This window comes from Acanthisitta chloris, unplaced genomic scaffold, assembly GCF_000695815.1.
Source record: "Acanthisitta chloris isolate BGI_N310 unplaced genomic scaffold, ASM69581v1 scaffold9874, whole genome shotgun sequence".
NCBI classification, from domain to species: domain Eukaryota; kingdom Metazoa; phylum Chordata; class Aves; order Passeriformes; family Acanthisittidae; genus Acanthisitta; species Acanthisitta chloris.
In genome coordinates, this window is record NW_008667641.1 from 1 (window position 1) to 26,396 (window position 26,396).

At 46.1% G+C, this 26,396-nt stretch overlaps 1 protein-coding gene across 1 annotated transcript; it reads right to left on the minus strand.

The window, feature by feature from the left end:
- Positions 1 to 5: 5 nt before the first annotated feature.
- LOC103800205 (E3 ubiquitin-protein ligase CBL-like) lies at positions 6 to 20,212 on the minus strand (the record flags this gene model as incomplete). The annotated part of the gene is given in 11 exon segments (XM_009072574.1): positions 6 to 68; positions 1,076 to 1,207; positions 2,741 to 2,944; positions 3,331 to 3,462; positions 3,875 to 3,962; positions 4,957 to 5,094; positions 5,581 to 5,644; positions 5,647 to 5,689; positions 7,273 to 7,429; positions 8,729 to 8,875; positions 19,965 to 20,212. Coding segments are annotated over 11 exon segments (1,416 nt in total), but the record flags the coding sequence as incomplete, so codon positions are not given.
- Between the last annotated feature and the right edge of the window lie 6,184 nt (positions 20,213 to 26,396).

The following is a 26,396-nucleotide window of genomic DNA, read 5'->3' on the forward strand; positions in this document are numbered from 1 at the left end:
GGAGGGAGGTCTCGGAGCGTGGGGGGGATCGGCAGAGGTTTGTCCTTGTGGAGAGCACCAGGGGCAGCCTGGAAGGCAGAAGGGTGGGAGATGTTGCTTGCCACAGAAGATAAGCAGGAGGGAGGTGTGGGGGCAGAAGGAGGAGGTTTGAGGGGTGTTTTCAATCCGAGCGTCATGGAATGTGAAGGGGTTGGGATGGAGCTTGGAGATCATCCAGTCCCCAAGCCCCTGCCCTGGGGGGCACCCAGAGCAGGTTGCTCAAGGCTTCATCCAGCTTGGAACACTGCCAGGGTTGGGGTATCAACCCTGATTTTATCAACTCTGGTTTTATCTGGTTGTACAAGGAGATATCTCCACACCTTCTCCAGAGGCTTGAAGAGATAACCAGGACTACGAGCACTACAAGCTACTAAATACCACAGATTCCTTTTCTGGAAGGAAAACAAGATCTTACAGCAGCATTAGACAGGGTTTCAAACAAAGGCTTCCTGTCGTGTACAAAAGTGATTCAATTGGGGGTGACTTATGTAGATTAACATTGATCAGTCAGCAAAGAATACTCATAAAAATAGATGTTTTCTTCTTCCTGAACTTCCATAATTTCATTACTTCATCCACATCAAACAAAGAGCTGCTGCTGGATCTCAAAAACCGATGACTCAATGCCACCAAGATCAGATTCCTGCCTTGTGCTGATCAATCACAAAGGCAGTTCATCTCTCTCTCCCAGTCACATACATTTCATTCCTTCCTTAGTTTTCTACCTCAGAAAACGCTCAATGGAAAAATTGGTGAGAAAATTTGAGAGAGGAATATGACACCCTCCCTACTAGCCAGAGCAAAATGCAAGGAAAATGCTCCCCCTGCAAAGGGCAGAGGCAGCACAGGCTGAAAACCAGAGGAGATGTTGGTAGGACCGACAACTTGGTAGTTCAAGAAGACTCCAACCACCGTAAGTGAGGCCTAACAGGAAAAGGAAGAAGGAAAAGCCTTGTGTGAAAGCACTTAGGGCTGTCATGGAGAACATGTAGGGTTCACTCTCCAAAATCACAGCTGAAATGAGGCAGTGTCTGACCTTTGAGGTGGTGCCAGGGCTGGAAGCCCCGGGTGGGTTGGCCACTCGCTGCTGCAGCAGGTCCAGCCGCGGCGGCACCGGAGGGAGCGCGGCCTGAGGAGCCACGGAGAAGGGAGAGGGAGGACGTTCCACCTGGGGTGGGAAACGATGGAAAAGTCAACAAATTGGAGTCAATCAGGCTGGGAAAGACCTCGGAGAACATCGAGTCAACCTATGACCTAACACCACCATGTCACTGAGTGCCACTTCCAGTCTCTCCAGGGACGGTGACTCCACCACCTCCCTGGGCAGCACATTCCAGTGTCTCATCACCCTTTCTGGGAAGGAATCATTCCTAATGAACACAGTGACACAATGCAGCAGAAGTTCTTTCCTCTAGAGGGGTTTCCAGGCTCTGTGACTTGTCCTGACCTCAACATCACTATTGAATGACTCTGTGAGCTACACCAGCAACGAAGGCAACGTCACAGACATTTGACTTGTGGCAAGCCTTGAGGAATGGGCTTAGCTGTCGGACACAACTGCAAACAGACTTAGCAACACGAGCCAAGCTGTGTTGTTGGAGTACCAAACCTGCCTGAGTGGGCCCTGAGCAGGAACAAGCTGCTTCTCGACACAAGAGGGCACAATCTGCTGCAAAACCTCCTCACCCAGTGGCTGCAGCACTCCCTAGTGTGCATTAACCCCTTCAATTTTGTCCCTGGAAAGCTGTTTCTTCTCTTTAGTTCCTCTTTTCCCAAGCAAGGTGAGTGATTGCTGACTCTGAAAAGCTTTAGAGAAGCTTAAAGCCACTATTGTCAACACACAAAGAGTACCAACCTGCTGCATCCACGACAGCAGGTCACACCAAGGAAGTTGCTTTGCTTCCCCATGATATATCTACAAAAACTACCTTCAGGAGTAGTGTTTACTGTTTAGTACATTATTTCATAGGGTGGGAGATAAAGAGAGCTAAGACTACAGGTTAAGCAGAGCAGGAGATTCTTTCTGACTTGTTTGAATTGATTGCACTATGAAAAATGAGCTAAATTTACAGCCACTTTCCTGAGGAGTAATGCAGAGCAAGAGCAGCAATGAGGTTTGAGACAAGACCCACACAGGGCTCCAGAAACAATGTGTGCCTTGTACACAGCTCCTGCAGGGAAGGAGCACTAATGGCAGAGTTATCACCCCTTTATTGTACCAGTTTATCAGCCCCCAGATAAAAAGATAACAGTTAAAGGGATTGCCCCAACAAAACAACCTGCCCTCTACCCTGTTAGTCATCAGGACCTTGGGAAGGCTCTGCCTGGTGGGTTGTGCTCACTGGTGGGAAAAATGGGTGGATTTTTGCTGATCTGGGTGACCTCTGGCTGGGAATTCAAAAGCAGCACACAGAGAAGGGTTACACACCTCGATCTTCCACTCCAACAGGTCAGGCCAGCCTTTTTACCCCGCCATGGATTTTTTCAAGGCAACACACAACAGATCAAAGGCTTCAAAGTGTGATCACCTTTGCCTGACAGAACCGACAGTGTGAACTGAACTGACAGAACTGAGCCTAAATCCCTGTCTTCCATAGATTCTTTCCTCCTCTAAGGTCTGACAACCCTCAGAGGCACAATAAGAACACTGATGGAAAAGATGCACTGCCAGAAGTGGCAGCAGCCACTCCAGTGTCCTTACTTTGGTACCAGCAAGCTCTTTCATCATGAAGAGGGAATCGTCGGCTCTGTCGTCATCGTCGTCGTCGTAATTGGGTGAGGGAGTTCCTTCTGCCCCTTGCCTGGATAATCCTCCTCCTCCTCTGGGATCAAATGGATCCACCACAATTGGCTCGGTGCCTTTGATTTCACAACGACAGAAAGGACACCCTTGGCCTTCTGATTCCTGCAGGGGGGAGAAGAGATGTGTCACAACAGCCTCAGGGATGCACAGACAAAACACACGGTGAACACACAACAAGGGTGAAACCTGTTTTTTTGGCAGGTACCCTTTAGCTGAGAGGAAGATAAAGGCAAACTGTGCTATGAATATGGAATATTTAAGCAGAAAAACAGCTTTTTAGCAAGTTCTCACACTTCTTGCCTAGTCCATGTTAAGAGATCAAGTATCTAACCAGCTCCTGACGCAGTGATATCAGTGAACTATGAGCTCATGACCTCAGCTCTGCTATATATCTACACACCTGCAGGAAACTGCACAGGTCTGAGAAGAGATTATACCTGTAAAGCAGCAACTGACTCCACTCAGATGAACGAGAGGCAATGGCTCACCTGCCAGGCTGTGAGACAGGAGGTGCACATGAGGTGTCCACATGGTTCAATCTTCACGTCCTTGTCGTTCTCAGCACAGATTTTGCAGAGCTGGAAGGTGGAGCCCATCTCACAGTACAGCTCATATTGTTCCTGGGGGAGAGACACCCACACGTGGGTCACACCACCAAACAACAAGCACAGCAGAAGCCTGCAGAGATTTCACTGGGTTTTAGGTACTGGATCCACCTGAAAACAGTGGACTTGAAAAGATCCCAAGTTTTCATGTGGGTTGCCCAATAAAAGCAGGGCTCAAGGCATGCCCAGTGGCACAAAACCATCAATATTTGGCAGAAAACTAAAGACAAAGCCTGAAATCTGTCTTTTCACATCCCTCCTGCCATTCTAAGACTTCCCTAACTCCTGTAATTATTTTACAGGACAAAAGGAGCCTTAAAAACAAGTCTGGGGGGTACCAAGCATAGCAGAACTGCATATACAGCTAAGGAGGGCAGAAATTGGGAAGAAAACCAGTGAGTTTGCTGGGACAGAGTATTTTACTCACCTGTGTGACTTTGATGTGGTCCTGAGGTGTGGGTTCACACAAACCAGTCAAGTCAGGATTCTGATTCCGACCATCAGGAAACAAATAACTGGAAGCAGTTGGGGAAAACAAAGATATCTCTATGTGCATGAACACACAGTCACACACAGCCACATTTTAGGAATGGGGGAGGAAAGAGAGAATGAAGGTGAGAAGCAAGGGGTGGGAATCCAAGGGATTCTGAATTCCAAAGGCATTTGGGAAGAATTTTATGGTTGGACACAACTAAACCTGTTGCCCCTCAAAATAAAAAGGAGTTTGTTGTCCCTTATGGCAGTGATTGTTGTTTTAAATAGCACGTTGTGGTCCCAGATTAAACTTCTGAAATCATCCCATAGATATTTTAGAGTTAAGACAACATTGCCGTATCCAGAATAAGTAAACTGATGCCATAATATCAGTGACAATGGCTCAAACTAAGGACGGGAGGAAAAAAGAATCTATGACAAGGGAAACACATTTATCATCTGCTGTGGCAGGGGACAGCAGAGCTCACCAGTGCAGGGACAGCTGTCAGTGATCTCCAGTGCCAAAAGAGTTCAGCACAGGAATTATTTCACTGACAGCAATGGGAATATTCACAGCTCAACTGTTTGGCTGAACCAAGGTCTACACAAAAAGGAAGAGCTGAGAGACGTCCAAAAGGGGCTCAGTGGTGTCAACACTGATTGCTTGACCTCTGAAGATGATTAAAGATCATCTATATCCACCCCCTGCCATAAGCAGGGACACCTTCTCTTAGCCTAGGTTGCTCCAAGCCCCATCCAACCTGGCCTGGAACACTCCCAGGGACGGAGCAGCCACAGCTGCTCTGGGCAACCTGTGCCTGTGTCTCACCACCCTCACAGGGAAGAATTTCTTCCAAGTATCTAATCCAAACCTCCTCTTTCAGTCTGAAACCATTCCCTGCCTGCCCTCTGTGTGCTGACCCCAGAGGGTGTGTTCACCATTCCACTCCCTCCAAAGCCTCAGTACAGGATTAAGGCTTATAAACAAACGGCAAAAAAGGGCAAAAAAAAATTCATTTCGATAAAGTTACTTACAAGCCTTCCCTGAAGCCATCGATGAGTGCTTGGAAAAGAGGTTTGTTGTGGGGGATTGTCTGGAGGATGTTGCCATCTGCAGTGACATAGCCAATGGCCCATTGGCCCAGTCGGGTGCAACTCAGCCGGAAAATGTAGCTACAAACACACAGAGGCAAAGAAACTTCAGTTTGGGACAGACAGAGAAGGTTGAATGTCAAGTAGGCAGATTTTCTGGCTACCTCAACAGAGCAAATAAAAGCTAGTAGGAATAGCTTGGTGATTTATATCAGCTTTCCTCAGTTTGCCCTCAGCAGATCAAAGGGGAACTGTGCTGTGACTGAGGAAAGCAGCCAAGCTTTGGCCTCCAGGTGAAATTAAGCCCAGAATCCAGAGCAGTTACCATCCTTAAAACCCTTTGTTTCAAATGAACTTTACAAAAGCCAAGAACCAACAGCCTCACCAGACAGACTACACAAGGTTCCCTTTTCTGAAAGCAGCACAGAACTGACCACAGAACCTCCAGAACTAACCACTTTGGCCCTTCCTGCACACAGAGCAACCTGTCAGCTCTGCTGCACTGGGTGCAGGGAGCAGTGGTGTTAGCAAGAAGCATCTAAGGAGCCTCTGCTGCCAAGCACTAACCTGCCAGGCTTGTGGATGAACTTCTGCAGCCGAGCCTTCACCTCGTCATAGGTCAGGAATCTGGAGTCACTGCTAGGCTATTCCAGTTCCTGAGCAGGGACGACCAGGGCTAGGGAACAACGAAGAAATAGATCAGCCACACACCTCCCAAAGGCATCAACGGGTACGATAATCCCCAATCAAAGCAGTCAGTCCTTCAGTTATAGGAAGAGATTTCCTCTTCCACCACAAATCCAGTGGAGAAGCCACACCTGGAGCGCTGAGCAGTTGAGCTTCTCTTGCTGGTGATAAAAGCATCACCTAAAACAAACCTTAATCACAATTCCTTTAACAGATACTAAGGGAGAAGTCACTGAGGTCAGACCAGCTATCACTATGCTGCTTCTGCAGAGAAAATGACTCATTCCAGAGCCAGGGACAGAGCCAGGAGCTTAATGAGATTATGCACAAGAGCAGAAACCATGACTGGTCTTATCTCCAACACTGACTTCCTACAGGGCCTGGGGGCAGTGCCCTCCCCTCGGTCTCAGTTTCACTGGCTGTAGCTTGTGACTGTTCCTCAACCACCCAACCTCAACCTCGCTGGGTGTGGCAAGGATTGCTGGCTCCTCTCACATCTGGATAAATAAACCTCCACATATATGCTGAACATTCCTTAAAGTGATGCCCCAAAAGTCCTCACGACCCTCTCAAAGCTCTCGGCCCTGAGAAGGTCTCAGGTGTCTAAACCTCATCCCATTTCTCCACATTTCTTGTCTCTTAGAAGATAATCAACACTCCCTAAGAACTGTGCATCCCTTGGAATCTGCAGCAACTCTTGACTTGTTCTTTCTGTACAATAGCTGGAAAAAGCACTGGGTGAGCTCAGCCACATTGCAACACCAAACATGGGAATTTTTCATCTAGACCTATCTTAATTACAACCCACCCTATCACATGGGAAAAGGCAAGTCAGAGCCAAAGAAGCAAGTGATTGTTCTTGTAAATACCCAATTGTACCATCAGAGGTTGTGTTTTTGACTCAAAGACTCTGGGTTAGAGTTTTACCTACTATTAATATCACTTCAGCCACACAGACAGTTCTCACACACACGACACAGACATGTCCACGACATCCTGTGTCAGCTCAAAAGCTGAGGAAGCCCAAATTTCCAAGCCTGTGGCTCCATCCTGACCAAACCTTCCCATGGAAAATACATCTGACATGAAAGAAAAGGACAAGGGAGTGATAAACTAAGCCTCACATTTCCTGGCTCGCAGGAGTTGTCAGAACTTCAGCCTCAAAGTGACCTTTGAAAGGGAAAACCTGATTCATGGCAGGATGCTGAGTTGCAGTATGGATTGAGCTAATTTTTTTCTTCTACAAGAAGTATCACAACTTTTACTGCAAGGTGAGGTCCTGAGGACTAGTAAAGGGATGAAGGACAAGACAACCAAATCCCACACAGTATAAATAATGTCATTTTAGTGTGTCAGATCTGGTTGACACAAAAACCATATTGGACATATGAAAGTGTCAAATATCAAAACACTTTAGCGTGTCAAATCTGGTTGATATATGAACCATATCTGACATACTAAAGGACCAAATGCCTAAACACCTTAGTGTGCCAAACCTGGTGGACCTGTGAAAAGAGTCTAAGCTGAAGAACTGACACACACTTGAAGGGATTCACATTGCTCAGTTCTTACCTGGAAAAGTCGTGTGAAAATGTCAAACTCAAAGACTGAAATGTAGTCATTGCACGTCAGGTCAATGGTTGACTTGAGGGCCATGGCCTCCAGCCCTGAGCTGATGGGATGCACCTCATGCAGGGCCTGTCGGAAGCTCTTCCAAGGAACAATAGTCCTGGGGAAAAACCAAACCATGTGTGAGTGGATATGCCTGACAAACACCCCTGTGGACATACCTACACATCATTTCTGTGCCTCCACCTCGTGGTAATGGGAGAGAGGAGAAACAGCCACAAGAGATCTCATCTTTCACCTGAGCACTGATTTCTGGGACTGCAGGAAATCAGAAGTCAAAATTTCTCTGCATATACAAGTTTGGTTCATCTCTGCTTTTCCTTTTTCTGCCCTATCCTATAGGGAAATATATATAGAATATAGTCCTATCATATCACTTGGCATGAATTTCATCGTATTGCAGCTGGTACAGGAGGAGTTAACAGTGACTCTTCTAGCAGAGGGTTAGATAGTTTAAGAGGAGAAAGCTGCCAACAATCCTCTGAAAAGGGATTAAATGCAGAAGTAATATAATCAGAAGCCAAAGCAGAGGCTCCTGTTTAAAGGAATATTTTCCTGCTTTGAAATATCACGTGGACCAGAAACACAGAACACGTCCAACTTCAGACAACTGTGTCATTCAGGAGTAAATATCATTGCTTTTGTTCTGGCAGCTACTAATTAAACTCTTCAGGTGAAGTCCCTCAGTTCCCAGGCAGTACTAAGCCACTAACTTTAACCCTCAAAGGTTCTCTGAACACCTCCTAGGGCTCATTTAGTCAGTAGATACCAAAATGATACCTGACATTTCCATGCTGGGCTACACTTTCTCCTTCACTCTCTCTCAGCAAAGCCATTCTGCAAACAGAAGCTCAGAGGAGCCAGAAGAAAGGTGACTAAGTGATTGGAAAGACTAATTGGAGAGAAGATGAAAAGAATTTAATGTAATGTCCTTAGCTAGAGGACAGCTAATGTTAAGGGCATGGAAATGTTTGGAAGAAGAAAGCAGATTATTCTGCATAGTTTGTGGAGCTTATTGCAAGTCAAGGAATTCAATCAAGGAGAGGAAAATGTAAGCTGAATAATCAAGGCAAAGGAGACAAGAGTCTCCTGGGGACAGATGCAGCACTTGATGCATTTCAAAACAGACAGCACAAAAAAATGGGCAATATCAAGCAGGAACAATCCTGTGTCTCACCCCAGAGATGGACCAAATGACCAGCAGGTCTCTCCCACCCTCACAGCAAAAAACCTCTTCCTAACATCTAATCTAACTTTCCTTCTTTCCATTTCTCCCCATTCCTCCCTGTCCTGTCTCTGCAGTCCCTAACACAGATCCCTCTGCAGCTTCCCTGGAGCCCCTTCAGCTCCTGGCAGGTTGCTCTGAGGTTGTTATTTTTAAGCACAGTTAGAAACTTACTTTTCCCCAAAAGCCTTTCTCCAAAACTCTGCAGCATCTGCCTTGGTGATCCGGAATGTGTCTCCCTGAAAGAGGCCACTGGGGAAAATGCCTTTGAGCTCTGCCAGCATGTGGCTGAATATCAGGGACAACTTTGTCAGGTTCCTCCTAAAAAGAGGACAAAAACATTGTTTTTTTAAGAACAGAACAAAGGATTATTTCAGAAAAGCAGCAGTTTATTACTCTGAACCAAACCGAAATGTACTTAGAGCAATTAGGAATTATTCCAGCATGGAAAACTCTTATTTAGGATCACCTTTCAAGTGCTTCCTCAGTATTCAGAGCATCCTTCACGTGGGATTTATCAGCAAGGTCTGTGTGCCAAGATATTTTCCACACTGACAAATTGGGGATAATCCCCATAAGTGTGCAGGTTATTCCCAAGACAACCCCAACACCTTTTTGGTACAGATCATTTAACAGAGCTACAACTCAGGAAAAAAAATGGGGTTTTTTTACTGATTTTATAAAAATGATGAGGCTTGGGCCAAACCTGCTGAAGATTTTGCTACACTAACATGAAGTAAAGGGCAAGAATTCAATTCTGAGTCATTAGGGTAAGAGTACAACACACATGGGGCATCTTAGCAGGTGGAGGAAATCTCCCAGCAGTGCATTAATGCCAAGGGGCTGCAGTCAGCAGGTGTTGGGGTTTATGCCAAACCTAAGCCTTGGAAAATCGTGTCCTACTTGTGAGAACTTCTCAGCATGCTCAGAACTCCTGTGTGCAATATCTGGTGGCCAAAAGGAAAGTCATTTCAAGCCTGGACTCTCCTCTGGGAGCAGAGTGTGTGGAAGTTTGGGTATGATCACAGCAACACCTTAATGTGTTTCTGTCCCTCAACTTGTGCTTGGTCTAAACAGTTAACACTGCAAGGGGCCAAGGAATATTCCTGAGTTCAGTTGTTTATCACTTAGCTGAGCTCAGGAAGTGTTTGCACTCAGCTGAGCACATCAGCTCAGGGAGAGAAGGAAGAACTTCCTCAGGCTTAGGGATGGATAAACAACTGATTTTACACACACACATGGAAGGAGTCAGTTTCCCAAACAGTTTCTGACCGCTGAACCTTTTACATTCTTAAGGTTATCACGGCTTCTTACAAATATTGAGCTGTACCATAGGTAAATAACAGGAAAAACACAGGAAATGAACATAAAGAGCAGCAAACTGCAGAGCAGTTGATGTTAGTAACAGCCTTTACACACAGCAACCGGTTATCAAGTCAAAGCTAAAGGGCAAACATTGCCTTTCTTTCATTTGCTCAATACAGAGCAAAGAAATGGCTGCAATTACAGAGAATATTTTTATGGGCATAGCAGCTTACTGATGGCTGTGTTTTATTTTAGTCACATCAGAACTGTTCTCATCTCAATTGCTTCAACTAACAGGAGTCAATGTACTCCTAGAGAAGGGTAATATATTCAAAGAACATATAAAGTGACTTAGACCAGAGATTCCCAAACAGTTTTGGCCAGAATCTTCCATGTTTCTAATAGACTATGATGTCCCTTTGTCAAACTTTTAGTTAAACACAGTAATGAACACAAACACTGTTGCAGCAGAGCTGTGCCAAGCACAGCTTGGGAAGCAGCGACTTAAGCATCTAAATCCTGTTGCTGGGAATTAAAACACCTGTCACATAGAATCATAGAGTGTTAGGGGGTTGGAATGGAGCTGACAGATCATCCAGCCCCAATTCCCACCAGGGCAGGTTGCTCAAGGTTTCATCCAACCTGGCTGTGAACACTGCCAGGGCTGGGGCAGCCACAGCCTCCCTGGGCAACCTGTGCCAGTGTCTCACCACCCTCACAGGGAAAATCCTCTTCCTAATATCCAATCTAACTTTCCCTCTTTCAGCTTCTCCCCATTCCTCCTGGTCCTGTCCCTGCAGCTCCTAACACAGATCCCTCTGCAGCTTCCCTGGAGCCCCTTCAGCTCCTGGAAGGTGCTCTGATATCTCCACACAACCTTCTCTTCTCCAGGCTGAACAGCCCCAGCTCCCTCAGCCTGTCCTCACAGGGGAGATGCTCCAGTGCTCTTAGCAACTTTGTGGCCTCCTCTGGACTTGCTCCACCAATTCCTTGTCCTTCTGAGGCTGAGCACACCAGACCTGCACACAGCACTGCAGGTGTGATCTCACCAGAGCAGAGCAGGGGGGAAGAATCCCCTCCCTCAACCTCCTGCCACATAAGCACTGCTGAAAACGTTACCCAGGGACCACAGGCCACATCAGTTAGGTTTTCTCTCTGTGCAGCTCAGCTGAAGGCAACACCTGTGTCAGCTTCAAAGAACCTCAACATGTTACTGTTGGGTGGTTATGGCCAGAGAGAGAGCAACAGCTACAGCCAAGGAGGGATTTCACATCCCTCAGTGCTTTCACACATACATGCAAAGCACTCAGCTTATTATGGTTAGAGAGAATGAATCAACAACCTATGTATCAAGTGAAAGCTTGAAAAGCCAAATATTTTCCCACTCTATAGAGTAACCAAATATTTGACTGAGAAACACCTGCAGTTCTAGCATGGAGGTGTTAGCTCTTCCATACACGAACTGCACTAAGAACTGTGTCTTTAACAGCCCAGAAGCACCACCAGAGCCTGCTCAGCTGCCTGTGAAGTGCTGCTAACTTCACCCTGATAAGATGCAGGTCCCAAGCAGCTGATTTGGGGAACAAAAACCAGCACAGAGCACGGCGGTTTGTGCAGTTCCCCAGTGCTCATGCCCCAATGGGTCCCCACGGCCGTGGCTCTGCAGGCTCAACCGGCGTGTTCCTCCCTCCTCCTCCTCCTCCTCCTCCACTGTGGTTCTGGGGCTTCCTTCCTGCCTCAGCACTGGGTTTGCTCTACACATCTCCGTGGAAGTCAAGAGGTCAAGGAGGCACTTCCATTTGCTCCACAGCCAGGCCACAGCTGCGTGTTCTGCTGCTGTTGCCTCCCCCAGACCCAGAGCTGGTTTTGCTTTTCCAGTTTCATAATAGCATAGTTTATAGTATGTTAAAGGGTTGGAATGGAGCTTAGAGATCATCTAGTCCCAATCCTCTGTCTTGGGCAGGGACATGTCCCACCACACCAGGTTGATTCAGGCTTTATCCAACCTGACTTTGAACACAAGAGGTCCATGTCCTTCTCCTACTCCAAGTTTCCTGGCCAAAGACATTTTTCCACACTACAGGCTGAGCCTTGCAAAACCATGCAGGGCAGAGGATGGTTTAATCAGTGTTGTCTCTTCCAGTCATTGAACACAATTAGCTAAATGAATTCATGCACCAAAGTCACACAGCACCTAACGTGCCTCTTCACCCCAAGGCGATGTTAGGTGGCACAGCCATTTCTGCCACTGCTAACTAGGAGTTTTCCAGCTCCATCCAATATTTCTCAACTCTCCAGCCAAGCAGCTGACACAGGGTAATTTTGCCCCTCACACACAGCAAGGAAACTGCTCCACAGGCTGATGTAGTCACAATATTGTGCTCACACGCCACGATTTGACGTGCACATGGTGCTGTGTCTGTAAAGCTCCTTCTGCTCAAGGCTGTGCTGGGAAGTTCAGAGCTGTAACACAAGACAACCAACCACAAACTGCTTCACTTCTCTCTAATTACTGTGCTTATTTCTTATTCTTACACGCTCACCACCAGATTATATTTAGGTGACAGGCTTAGCATTCACTAGAGGTAACTACAAGCTCCAGGACCTCGGAAGAAACACACCACAAACCCAAACCCACTAGGTTTTTTCCTATAACTACATCTTACACTTTCATGTTTGGATGACTGAAGAGCTAAAAAGTATTAATCAAACCAACCCCAAACAGCTCATTTAACGACTCTCCAACAAGCAAATGCACCTTTCAGAAACCACAGGTGCTCTCGTGTCACACCTAAATTCAGATGTTATGAACTCTGCACCAGGCAGGAGCATTTCAACCCCATTTCAGCACATGGGAGGCTCAGAACAAATGAGTCTTATATTATACACCCACTCCAGCAAGAGGTTTGATGTGTGTTCGTGTTCACATCATCTCCAGATAATACACATTAAGCAGCGAGTGGAAACTCTTGAGATGATCCCAAGATGTCTCTTGTAACTCCCAGACAGCCTCAGAGTCCTCTGCATAGAGTAATCAGATTTAAAAATAGCAGCAGAGGAACTACTTTCAACAAAACTTGCAACACAGGAAGTGAATGAAATTCCACTTAACTCTTCGTGGCTCAGCACAAGTCACCTTGGAGCTGTGCTGAGCTGCTCTGGGACACTTCCAACATCTCCTCAGGACAAATAACAGAGCAAACAACACCAAAACAGTGGATAATCATTTCATTAATTCCTTGCACTACAGAATTTTACAGCATCCACTTTGCAGTGCTCATATATTACAGGGCAGAAACATCACACAAATGTACGTTTCCTTACACTCTTCTGGTGCTTTGCAGTCACTGTGGCTAAAAATCTACTTTTTAGATGGATTTAAAGAGAATTCATTTGGTATGATTAATGGTCTTTAAAGAGCTCAGCATAGGGGAGTGACAAGAGAAAGGATGAACCTCTCACTTAGGTAACAGATTAATTTAAGTGACCAGGTTCAAGGGATTACACTGCACAATTTGCTGCTTGGACACTTCTCATGACACTTTGGGCTCTCTGCACTGGAGACTAAATGGATATTTCAGGAGCTATTTGCTACAGCTAAAAGAGGAAAACAGACCACAAAAGCCATTGCCAAATCAAAGAATACTATTTCACACTTCATCTTCAGCCACCTCAAAACTGTCTTGGGTAGCAAGGCGGAATGGCCTTAAAATGAAGGAGCAGGTTTGGATTAGACATCAGGAAGAAATCCTTCCCTGTGAGGGTGGTGAGGCACTGGCACAGGTTGTCCACAGAGAAGCTGTGGCTGCTCCATCCCTGGGAGTGTTCCAGGCCAGGTTGGATGGAGCTTGGAGCAACCTGGGCTGGTGGGAGGTGTCCCTGCCCATGGTAGGGGGTGGAATGAGATGATCTTTAAGGTCTCTTCCAACCCAAACCATTCAGAGATTCTCTGATTCTCTGATCTGTCAGTTATGTCGCTTCGTTCCCAACTCACATCCTGTCAGAACACTAAACCCAAGATGATTTGCAACACACAACTCCAGCCTAGGTTTGCTTTCAAGCTTCACACTCCAGACTGCAGCTCTGGAAGGATTTGCCCAGGCTGTAGCTGCACATCTCACCCACCTTCACCACGCTAACACTCCAGGACTAACTCATCCTCTGCAGGACTTTGCAGTCCCTCCACAGGTGGGTCCAGCCAGGGAGTGGCATTCCCTGAGCCAGCTGAGTGCCACCTGATCCACCTTCCAGAGGGGGAAGGCAGCAGGTTCACCATCTGACCCTGCAGAAGGAATTGGGAAGCAGCAGCTCTCGTTTTGTCCAGCTCCTTTCAGCAAGATGAGTTCCTTCAACACCATCTTACCACCACTCCCCAGCCCAGAGAAGCTCCCACAGCCCAACCCCAGGCTGTTTGCTGCCTGAAGGCTGCAAACTCCTCCAATCCACAGAACCCCCAGACGTGGCACCTCAGCCCTCAACACACAAGCCAAGCAGCCAAGAGACAGGATTTGGTTGCCAAGAAGCAGCAACACGTTTTGTTGGTTTTTTTTTTTTTTTTGCCAGCATCAAAGAAATCTATCCACATTTCAAATGATAATGACTACAAACTCACTAATGTGTTTGCAATTCCATCCACAACAGCAAGTTAGGCTTCCATAAAACTCTGCGATTTTAGAGGCTCTGAGAGCAAAGAAGAATAAAAATCTCAGTCCCTTATTATATTTGCCCATAAATTGATTTTCAGGGCTCCAATTTGGGCCAGAAAGAAAAACTACAATAAATGCAAGCTTAAGCCAATTATGCTAAGTGATCCTTAAGTTCCACAACTATCACCTAAACTGCAATTTAAAGCCAAATTAAAAAGAAATAATTCACATTCCTCTCTCCAACAACATTTACATGAGAATGAATTTTCTTCTTGGGTAATAAGCAGTTAGTTAGTGTTCATATGCTGGAGCCTGGCAAGGAAACCTTTCTTGTGGGCAGCTTTAGAGCCTGTTCTTTCCTTTAAGATGTTCTAATTTAAATGCAGATGTAGACTTCACACTAGTGGGGTTTGTTTCTGAAACTAAAAAGTCTGAGCTGTGTTAGAAGGAAGTGACAGAAAGAGGACTCACATGCACCATTTGAGCTCCACATTTTGCACTGTCTCTTTTTCCCTGGACAGTAATGTGTGCAAGAGCCCTAAAATATGAGATCAGAGCACCAACCCCTTCCTCCCCCTCACCCAGAGGGTTTTTCTAGTTCATGGCTTAGCATGAGTGTTTTCCAACTTTTTCCTCTGTAAATTCCAACCTTTTTTTTTCCTTTCCCAAGTCATTCTTCATGCCCTTCCTTCCCCTTTGGAGATATCTATGGTCACTTCCAGCAGGCAGGAAAGACTGGGAGCTTTTTCCTGTGTAAATTACTAAGTCTTCCCTTTGGAGCTGGAGAGGAGTATGGAATCCTGCTGCAGGGACTGTCAGGAGAACAACAGTTAAAACATGGAGCAGCTTCCCAAAGCTGTTTCCACCTCCACGTTATATGGAAAGGGTTTAGGACATTCCCTGCCTAACCTCACGTTCTCCTCTACAGATCTGTTCCTTGTGTTAACAGCTTGTTTCCCAGAAAAAAACAACCTGTGCTGTTCCTTAAACACCCATTCCACATCCTGAGGAATTCTCTCTCCACCTTCCATATCCGTGTCCTAGCGTGGAAACATCTGCAATGCTCTGATTTCATTTGGAAAACAAACCCTCTGCATTTTCCCTCCTAATAGACTGTTTGAACATGATTAGTAAATGTGATTCACAGGAGAAAAATGGACTCTTCAGCCTAATTCTTCCCTTCCCGATCCCAGACAATTCCTCTCCCTGTCTCCTGATCAACAAGCTGTTTTTCAGCCCTGCCATGTGAAGTATAATCTATTTACACAACAGCAAGAGCACTGCTGCAATAAGTAATTTATGTGGTGGGGAAAGCTGACGACGTGGAGCTTCTCTGGGCGAGAAAGAAAAGCTTTCTGCTTTTATTTTCTGCAACAGAACCCAAAAAACCAGCCCAACACCACCACTGAGCCTCCAAAGGAAACTGAAATCAAGAGCTTAGGCCAGGTCAGCACGTTCAGGGCAGTGGTATTGGCATAAATGGAACTATCAAGCAATGGAAACATCACATTGCAGGGAAGAAATATCTATTTTTAACCAGGTTTGGGTTATCAATAATTAAACTCGATAAATTAATAACGCCTGCAGGTTCAGAGAAGTCACATCTTTACCAGCAAAGGAAAGGAACCAACAGCTTTGAAAATGTGTATAGCCTCAAGAATCCCTGCTAATTACTGCACACAGCCAATTAATTATTGGATGACTTCCCTTTACCTACTGCAAGCATATGGCAAAATGTCCAGATTTATTAACACTTGGAACACTATTTCATTCCAAGATCAAAGCCTGGAGATGCTGCTTTTATTTGATCAGCTCTATGATATATACACACCAAATCTATAACAACAGACCAAATACATCATCTGTGTTTGAGACCTCCTAGCAAGGACAATCCAAATAAGCTCCTGAACTGCCAAACCTCAGAGGGGCAACACAATATCTCCGCTGAAAACACACCTAGTCGGGAGGAACGAGTTGAATGTGAGTTATTTGCTAAAATTCAGCCTTTCATTCAGCAACTGGAAGTTATTCCCTGTCCTTGTGCATCAGGAAAGTGCTCACAGAGCCCTCGAAGCTCCTGAGCAGGATGAATTTTTAGTGGCAGTGAGCTCCAGCAGGATCCAAACAGCAAGTTCTCCTCATACACCAAGTGAGTCCTCGTCACACCGAGGAGTTTGTGCAAGACAGGAACAAGCACAGTTTCTGTCTCTAGTCTGAAGCAGCACACAGCAAAACCACAGTGTTACACAGCCAGAACTGCCGTTGCAGGGCTAAGAGAAGAAAGGAAGTCATTGAGGGTTCCCAGGGCTGGACTGAGACTGAGGGCAGGGTTAGCCACAGCAGGAGGACTCAGGTGTGACAACAGGGGAGTCACAGCCCCTTCTACCACCTGGGACTGAAGGAAGAGGCTTAGCCACATCTGTGAGAGCACAGAGTGTTTGTGCAAGTCACCTCTAACCCCAAACACACCTCTCAGGTGCCACTGCAATCCTGGTTTGTACTACTGAACCCCAAAGAGATCCACACTGTGCTCCACACACACATAACACTGCTGAGCTCAGAACTCCACGACACACATCCTGCAGCCACCACCACCTCTAAAAGCAGCACCAGCAGCTGCAAGAGATGTTCTCCACAGCTGTGCCTCAATTCTGCTCAGCCCACCTTGCCTGGACACCCTGGAGAACCTCTGAGATGTCTGAGAGGAAATACCCAACAGGCAAGCTGGAAATCACGAGGCTGATGCTGTGAAATATTGATGCTCAAGTCATCAAGACAATTATGATGGCACAACCTAAGAGCCTTCAGTCATTTTTCATCCCTGTTTGCTAGGAGCAAACACCTGCAGAGCTTTCACACTACTGCTGCAAATGTCAAAGCAGAGAATTTGCTCTGTATCCAGAGGCATTTGTGAAAGGGAAATAAGAGCTTACACCACAGGAAGGCTAAGGCTGGAAGACAGCAGGAAAGAAGCTTCAGGAACAACAGGGGGAGAAAGTCAGAAGTCAAGACAAAATGATTATTAAGATGTTTAAATTCATGTTTGCAAAATACTCATAGAATCTCAGATTTTCAGGGGTTGGAATGGACCTTACAGATCATCTAGCACCACCTTAGCAAGCTGAAAGTCACAAATTGTATGAAGTAGGAGCAAATTAGACTTTTTTTTAATACATCCATAGACACACACTGCCAGTGAATATCACACTCAGGTTCTGTTTGTTTGCCTGACAACCTTCCAGAAAGCTTCTCCCACACTTGAAGTCATTAATCCCTACAAAAGTAAAAATGGCATTTTTCTTCAACTCCTAAGGTGAGGAAATTGAAGTCTCTTCACCTTAAATTATAATATACATAAAATATAAGTAAATCTATGGATGCATCTGTAACCAAAGCTCATTTAACTGAATTTCAGATGCAACAAAGCCCATTCTTTGTGCAAATATCTCCTGAGCTGGTACAGGATCACATGCACTGACAGCTCTAACCTCCTTTCCTATGACAATTAAAGACCTGATAAAGCTCTGGAGCTGTTAGCAGCCCAGGAAAAGGCTCTGGGGTGTCATCCCTTCAGGACAAAGCAGTAACTGCTGCTTCCTGGGCTGCCTGGAAAAGCAGAGGAAGACACAGGATATGATGCTGGGTCTGTGCTGGTGTTTACAAGTCTCACCACAGCTCCTTCCCTGGTAAGTTGTTTATTCATAAATGGGACAATTAGCCCTTCCCCAGGGACTCCCATCCCTGCTCTGAGAACTGCAATCCTCCTCCTGACCTCCACATCTATCAATTTGCATTTCCCCTGCTCCCTTCAGTCAATTAGCTGGATTACAAACCAGCCAGGATGATTAACTCCCTGGAATTACTTCTCTCTCAAGAGCCAAGGGACTGGAGGTGAGATGTTGGACTCAGGACTGACACAGCTATCATTCACCATCAGATGCTCTGGATTTATGAGGGACGGATCACAATACTCACCCAGCTAACACAACAATCCAGAAACTTCCATTTCTTAACTCATTCTTCACCACAGCCAGTAACCATTCCAACAGCACTAGCAGTGCCTTCTGGAGCCACTATCAGGGCTTTGCTTGGAGTTCAGTAGCACAGAACATGCTCCACACAGTTCAGGATTAAACCAGAACCATGTGCCAGAACTTCTCAGCCTCCAGTGGTTCAGGCAAGTAGCTGCTAGGCCATTAACCACATGTCCCCAGGGCAATGCTGTTCAGCCACTGGGTGGTTGGAACTATTTTTCCCCACCTTTTATTCTAGTTCAGCATCTACTTCAAAATCCTGAGAGTTTAGCGTTATCAACGTTTATCTCTGGCCACTAGACCTGCTGTCAACAGCTACACCACTTGATTAGTGTAAGATGTACCTTTTCCAGAGCTTTACTCTCCTCCTAAATCACCTTGTCCCTCCTTTCCTTAAAGGTAGATGAAGAAACACTTTTCCAGGTACAGTATAGAGCTCATCAAGCTCATGCTATTTTGTTCAAAAGATGTCACTGCAGTTTTTACCTCTACTTATCCTTCCCAGCAACTGCTGCTCACCTTGGAGATGCCTCAGCTCTGTCTCCTGCACAAAATGACAAGTGTGAACCCTGACCTACCTTAAATCTGAAGTTTCCAAGGTATGAGAGTTATGGAGGCTTGGTGAGATGTTTTATTCCCACAAAACAGGGTTGATTCCCCACCTCTGGAAACAGTATCATAGTATGTGAAGGGGTTGGAATGGAGCTTAGAGATCATCCAGCCCCAGCCCCTGCCCTGGGCAGGGACACCTCCCACCAGAGCAGGTTGCTCAAGGATTCATCCAATCTGCATCAAGTGGGAATTTATGTAAGGGAAAGTGCTGTAAAGCCTAAAACCCAACGAAACCAACATTTAGTCTGACTATTCTGCAACATGAAACATTCTACTGTTCCCTAAAGTGGCCAGAAACCTCATCCTGGGCCTTATCACCCTTTCTCAGACAGCATGTGAGAATGCAAAGGGCTGTGGAAGCTTTTCAGAGCTGACTTGATGTTAACCTGTGACACTTGAAACACAGAATGTTCGAACCACACATCAGCTGAGGCTGCACAGGCTCTGAAATCTGCTCTCAGGCTTCAACATAGAAAGGATATATTTTTATCTCTCTATAAATATCTATACATACAACCAGAGATATATCTTACAGTATATAGTACAGCTTGTAACGCTATTGTATAGCTTAAAACTCTACTATAAGAGTATATATACTAGAGTACAGTTTAAAGCATACTGAGTATACTTTACTAAGCAAAGCAAAGCTTAAAAGCTTTACTGTTAAGTCAAGCATAGCTTGAAACCCTACACTTCACCCCCATCCAGATCTGTTTTCATGTCCAACCTATGAACCATCAGACATTTGCTCAAGCTCTCGTTGACTGAAGCCAAGTTGTATAATCAATATTTAAAGCCATTTTTGCCCATTACCTCGGCTGGGAGTTCTCCTCATACATCCTTTCCTTCCCTTCCTTGAAGAGGCTGATGGTCTGCTTGGTCTTCTTCATCAGGTTCTCCATGAAGACACGAAAGTACTCGTTCTCCCCCAGCGTCTCCATCTTGCCCTCGTAGCGGGACAGGATGGTCCTCAGGTGCTGGTAGGTGTCAGGCAGCAGGTCCAGGATGTAGGGTGGGCTGTTCTTCAGGGCCAGCTTGGGGTTCTGGCACAAACGAACCACCTGTGGGCAGTGGAGAACACATCAGCTTCAAAACTCAAAGAGCACGTAGAGATCAGGTACCTGAACACAACTCAGTGGGACACACACCCAAGTGTTTGCCCTCAACAAACTGCATTTGTTGGCCAAGTCCAGAGAGAATCACAATCTCAGAATCACTGAGGTTGGAAAAGGCCTCCAAGCCTTGTTATGAGTCAGTTTCAGATCAAGTTTACAAGCTAAAAATCAGCAGTTGGTACAGGCTTAGTGCCAACAGTTCTATCTTCTGTGATTTACAGTAAACTGGAGAGGAAGTACAGTCCAAAATGTAGTTACAGTTCCCTAAAGTTCTTCACTGTAAGGAATGTTATCTGAGGGCTCAACACTCAGGACATGAATGAGATCCAAGTCACTGCCAGGTTTAAGGGAATTACAGGTACCAAACAATGCAGCACTGCAGAGTGCAAAGCTCGAGTCACGTGGGGAAGAAAAAGCAAAAGAAGAATTTAAAGTCCTTTTGCAGTAAGCAATTTCCATAAAACCTTGTGAAACCTTCAAGGGGAATTGAGCAGTTCCCTACAGTGCAACCTTCAATACCTACTTCCCGTAAACCCAGCTGGTAAACAAAGTCATTTGTTCTCCAACTGTGTTTTAGCCTTCAGCTTTGCCATTCAGGGGCTGTGCAGAAACCAACCTCGGGAAGGGACATCTCCAATCCCATCTGACCTCAGCAGTGCCTCCAGCAAGAGACAGGCTCAGTTTCAGTCAGGAGAAAGTCACACAGTGGATGAAAACTCAAACAGCAAACCTGACTGACATTAAAAGAATTCTAGGCCTAAAAAAGCCTCTGCAAAACACATGGGAAAAAAAACCTCCCAAACTTCTCTTTCCATTTTAAAGAGGCTGCCAAGGATTAGGAGGTTGAGATAAGGAGCTGGATGGCCACACAGCTGACTCAGTCAATTGATGCTGATGCCCCAACTGCTGCTTCCTTGGAGCCTGTGAACATTGTACAATGAACCATATCAACAAATTGAGCCACCACATTTCTCCCCTGAAAAAAAACACAAACAACAACACCCTACTTTCACTATGAAGCATGAATAGGTTCTAAATATGCTCCTCAGACACAGCTGAGCTGGGCTGTGGGCAGCAGGATCTTTCCTTCAGCAGAAATTGTTGGTTACCCAGTGGGTTTAAAGCCTTAATAACAACACACTCAGCTCTCGTGGGGAAGCCACATTAAGCAAGCACAGGAGTCAGGGGATGTACTTCCCTCAGTCTGCAACAGAGAACAGTTTGGCCGTTACCCCTTGAAAATATCCAGCTAGGCAAGCAGCAAACACCCTGAATTTCAGTCATCTAACAGACTTCAGCGTCAATCAGAACAATCTCCCCACGGCAGAGGCAACTCTGCAAACCACTGGTCGTCTCAGCCCCTATGAAACACTTCCCAAGGACCAAAGATACCTCAAACAGTTAACAGAAAGGTCAAAAGTGCTGATACTTTGTTGTTAAATCAGCTTCTTTATTCCCCAAGCAGACCAAAATCAGCTAAGATGAGCACTTAAACACTGCTCCAGGACCACTGCCTTGTGAGCAAACTTGGCTGTTTTCTATCACAGCAGCACCAAAACCAGTTGCATTTTCTTTGCTTCTCTTGGTTGTGCACTTGCAGCATCATGACAACTTCCAAAGGAATGTTCCCAGCCCTGGGAACAGACAACCCTCAGCAGCTACCAGACCTTCCACAGGGACCAGCAACCAGGAAACTGAGCACAAACCAACAAATATATACACACACAGATACATTTACATCGCTTTGTATCTATAGATCTGTTACATAGCCTATTTCCAATTAAATGTGATGGCAACAAACAGCAGCAATCCATGGCTATAAATAAGCATCCAAACCCATCCACATTTGCTTTGTTCTCTCAAACCAACATTTTACCGAGGCATTTTGGTGTTTTTAGGCATGCCAATAACAGACTAAAAGCTTAGTGTGAAAAGTCTAATAGTTGAGCCTGTGAAGAACCTGAAAATTGTCCTCATTGACTTCATTTTCCAAACTCAGGAGGGGAAAATAAGCAGAAAAGAGTTCCCTACCCCTCCTCAGTTTTGAAGCAAGAATCTGTTACCTATTCATTCAAGCTAAAAATATCAGGTATACATTTTCTAGGCCTGGAAATGGATCTTTCCCCTCCAGATCCTGCAGCTGCCTTGACTGATATCTGCGATTCAAAGGTTTCTCTTCAGCACTGCCTCATTAGCCTCCACAAGGGAGAGAAGTGGGTAATGCGTGTAGGAAAGCTGTGACACTGTGTGCAAAGAGCTGTCACAGGCACAACACAGAGATCACCACAGAAACACAGCCAGAACCAGGAGCCTGATGAAATGCTACAGCTCAGCTGCAATGGCTGGATTAGGCACATGTTAGCAGAAGAAAGGAATGAGCAGGGAAAATGAGCTACATGAGCAAATGCCTTAATTTATCAACACAGGCAACACAAACTGTGGCCCCTCAAGGCAGACCAAGTCACCCTGAATCCCATCCTGTCCCTCCATCCCACTCTCTTGGTTCACTGCTTCCCCCAATTTCCTTATCTCCATGGCAATGCCTCAGCCTGTTTGCTGTGTGACAGGACACCCCAATTCCTGTTCTGACACAGTTCCCAGCACTGACACCCCCTCCCTGCTTGCCTCAGCAGGGGAAGATGTGTCCCAGAGTTCCAGGCCTGAGCCAGGGAAGGTTTTTCCTTCCAGCTCAGACTCCTTCAGGGCAGTTCTAAAAACCCTCTCTTTTTTTTCCTTTCCTTTAACAGCCGAACAATTAACTCCACTGAAATCACACCTCATTTCAGCTTAAGCAAACAGCAAAGCAAAACCTACTCCAACATCTCTTATCTCCTGCTGCATTTGTGCTTGGCCTCTCTTGTACTCACAACAAAGGTGACCTGCAGTGGCACTTCCCTAAACCAGTTCTAGGAACTCACTGGCCTCAGCAAGTTGCTTACGGAGAAGCTTCAACTCAGAGCTCTTCTTCCTCCTCTGTGTCTCACCACATATTTCACCATTCCTCTGCTCCATCCTCACACCTCATGCCTAACCCACCTATCCCTCAGCAGTGAACTCCAGTGAGCTGCACTTCATCTCTGCTCTGCATAACTATCACCTCATGGAGCTGCAGGTGAACATCCAGAGGGATGCAAAGGGCTATTCTGTGCCCCTGCTCTGTGTGACCACATGCAGCTGTGGGAGGAGGAATGGTTAGCACTGACAGAAACCCAAATGGAAGAATCTGAAAGACATAAATCCGTCAGGAAACTTACGGAGAACATCACAGGGAAAATATTTGGACGAGAATCAACTCGCATAGGAAATTCATCAGTCACATCCCAAAGCAGAGATGCACAAATGCTTTGACAACAGCAGCTAATTATTCAGACTAACAAATCAGGTCGTGAGTGCAGTGTACACACACAGGCACAGCACGAGGCTCTGAGAGGCAAAAACATCATCTATTAAACATGAACAAGTGAGGCTTTTTGATCTGCACCTGGAATTTTGTGCACTTGGCCCAGAAATCTAACCCATTTTCCACACCTTCCATTCATTTAGCCCTTTCTCTCCGTAAGTCTCACTGTGTTTGCTTGGCAGTTTGATACACTGAATTCAGATGTGCTCTGAGTGTGCACCAGCACAGCTCAAGTCAAACTGAAAAGGCTTTCAACAGCCAAATCTTTCCTCCTGCACAAATCTGCCTAAAAACTAACTCTTTAAGACTTTAATCCTGCACCTAAGAGCTCCTGGATGGTGCCTAGGAGCAAAGCTGTGGTCAGTGCGTGTTTAAAAGAGGTTGATTTAACAGGTGACAAAAAACAGCAGCAGCTTTGGGTTTTCTGTTAGTGGAGAGAGGACACAGACAACTTGTGAAGACCTGAAGCTGTGCAATAACCCCCAAACACCTGCATTGCAAAATGCAAAGGTATTCAGTGTGTTTTTCAAGCCTTTTCCTTTGAACAGAGTGGGTCAGAAGCTCAAACACAGGTTGACATATCTATATATTCTATACCTGAAGTTGCCCATTCTTACAAGTTAAACCTATGTAGGCTCCTGTTTCCATGCTCAAAATACCTTTCCCACCTCACCATTTGTCCTCAGTGTGTGCACAAGAGCCAGTGGCACTTCCCACAAGGCATTTTGCTTTATCCCAGTCTCGCTGTGGGTGATCAAAGCTCATCACAGGCACAGCAAGGCACAGCTCTAAGCCTTGGCTTCTGTTGAGGCAGCCAACACAAAGTGATTTCCTGGCAGGAATAGCAGTTAATAGGCCTTTAAAGAACTCATCTACTCTGCCTTAGCTTTTAGCACTTACTGCAGGAGGTTCAGGCACTGCATGGATAAAGACTGCAGGGAAAAGAGAAGGAAAAGGGGAATGCTGAAGCCTGCAGGGCAGTTGGATGAGGGATGCTCTGCTCCCAGAGAAGAGGAGGGTGCCCAGGCAACTTGGGTGATGATTTTCCTCTGCTCTACTTTTAGTACCCTGAGCTCACTGTTATAACACACCCTGTCCATTTCACACTGCAGCATGGCAAGCCTAGCCTTGATTTCAGGCCTGAACAGCAATAACACCAGAGAACCCATCAAAACTGCAGGAAAAAAACCATTAGATTTCCATTTGTTGCTCACTTCTCTGTGCCTGACTCCCTGGGTCAAGTCACTAACAACTCGGCAGCATTTCATACCACAAAGGATGTACCACACACCTAACCAGGTCAGTAAATCAAATCACACCATCAGGATGAGGTCTGGTGTCCTGCCCCCAGCAAGAGCCATTTCCTGGCATCGGAGGAGGAGGAGGAGGGTGGGCTGTGCTCCTCCCAAAGGTGTGGGGCTGGGAGACCCTTCCAGCCCCCCACACCACAGGGGTTTCTTGTCAACTGTGTTCCTCCCAAAAGTGTGGAGTTGGGAGACCCTTCCAGTCCCCCACACCACAGGGGTTTCTTGTCAACATTATAGTTCACAGTCTTTATGTTTGTGTAACTCCTTGTACTTATTGCAGAGGTTTATTTAGACTTTCAGGTTTTCTACCTTATGTTTGTGTAACTACTTGTACTTATTGCAGTGGTTTATTTAGACTTTCAGGTTTTCTACTCAGAGGGTTTTTATTTAGACTTTCAAGGGGTTTTCCCCCAGCTCCCAGTTTTAAAGGGAAGGTTTTATCCTGAGCTTAGCAACATAGTTTATAGTATGTTAAAGGGTTGCAATGGAGCTTAGAGATCATCCAGTCCCACCAGACCAGGTTGCTTCAGGTTTTATCCAAGCTGGAATGAACACAACAGTTCCATGTCCTTCTATTACAACATATCCCTGTTCATTCATGACCTGCTACGAAGCACCTTCATCCAGGACCCACACACCAGGCTCCAACACAGGCTGAGGTTTACCTTCCAACAGGTAAATCCCAGTTTCCTCCCTTGTGGACTTAGTTACACACAGGTAGGACCTCCTGCTGACACCGCCAGGCCCTGCCCATTCCCAGCACCACCACAGCACCTGCAAGGTTATCCTAACATCCTGAGCTGAAAAGGACACACAAGGATCAAGTCCAACAATCCAACACGTGTCTGAGTGCATTGGCCAAACACTCCTTAAGCTCTGTCAAATTTGGGGCTGTGACCACTGCCCTGGGGAAGTACAAATCCAGATCCTCCTGAGCAGCTCTGCATGTTCCTTCCAAAACCAACTCCCCTTCTCTCCCCACAGCCCATCCCTGGCAGAGCTGCTGATCTCCCTCCACACCTTCCCACCTTGGCATCCCACTCTCATCCTGCCTCTGGCCTCTCCACCAGCTCCCACAGAGAATCTCAGACTGGTTTGGGTTGGAAAGGACCTTAAAGGATAATTTCCACCCGCTGTGCCATGGGTAGGGACACCTCCCACTGGTCCAGGTGGCTCCAAGCCCTGTCCATTCTGGCCTGGAATGAGGATGGGGCATTAACAACCTCTCTGGCCAACATCTCACCACCCTCACAGGAATTCCTTCCCAATCTCCAACCTAACCCTTCTCTCTGCCAGCACAAAGCCTTTCCCTTACCCTACCGCTCCATGCTCACTGCCCCCCATACCTCTACACTTTATCCCATGCCCACAGAGCTCGTGGCCCCCCAGATATCTCCCCCCGAGCCAACCCTCCCATCCCACC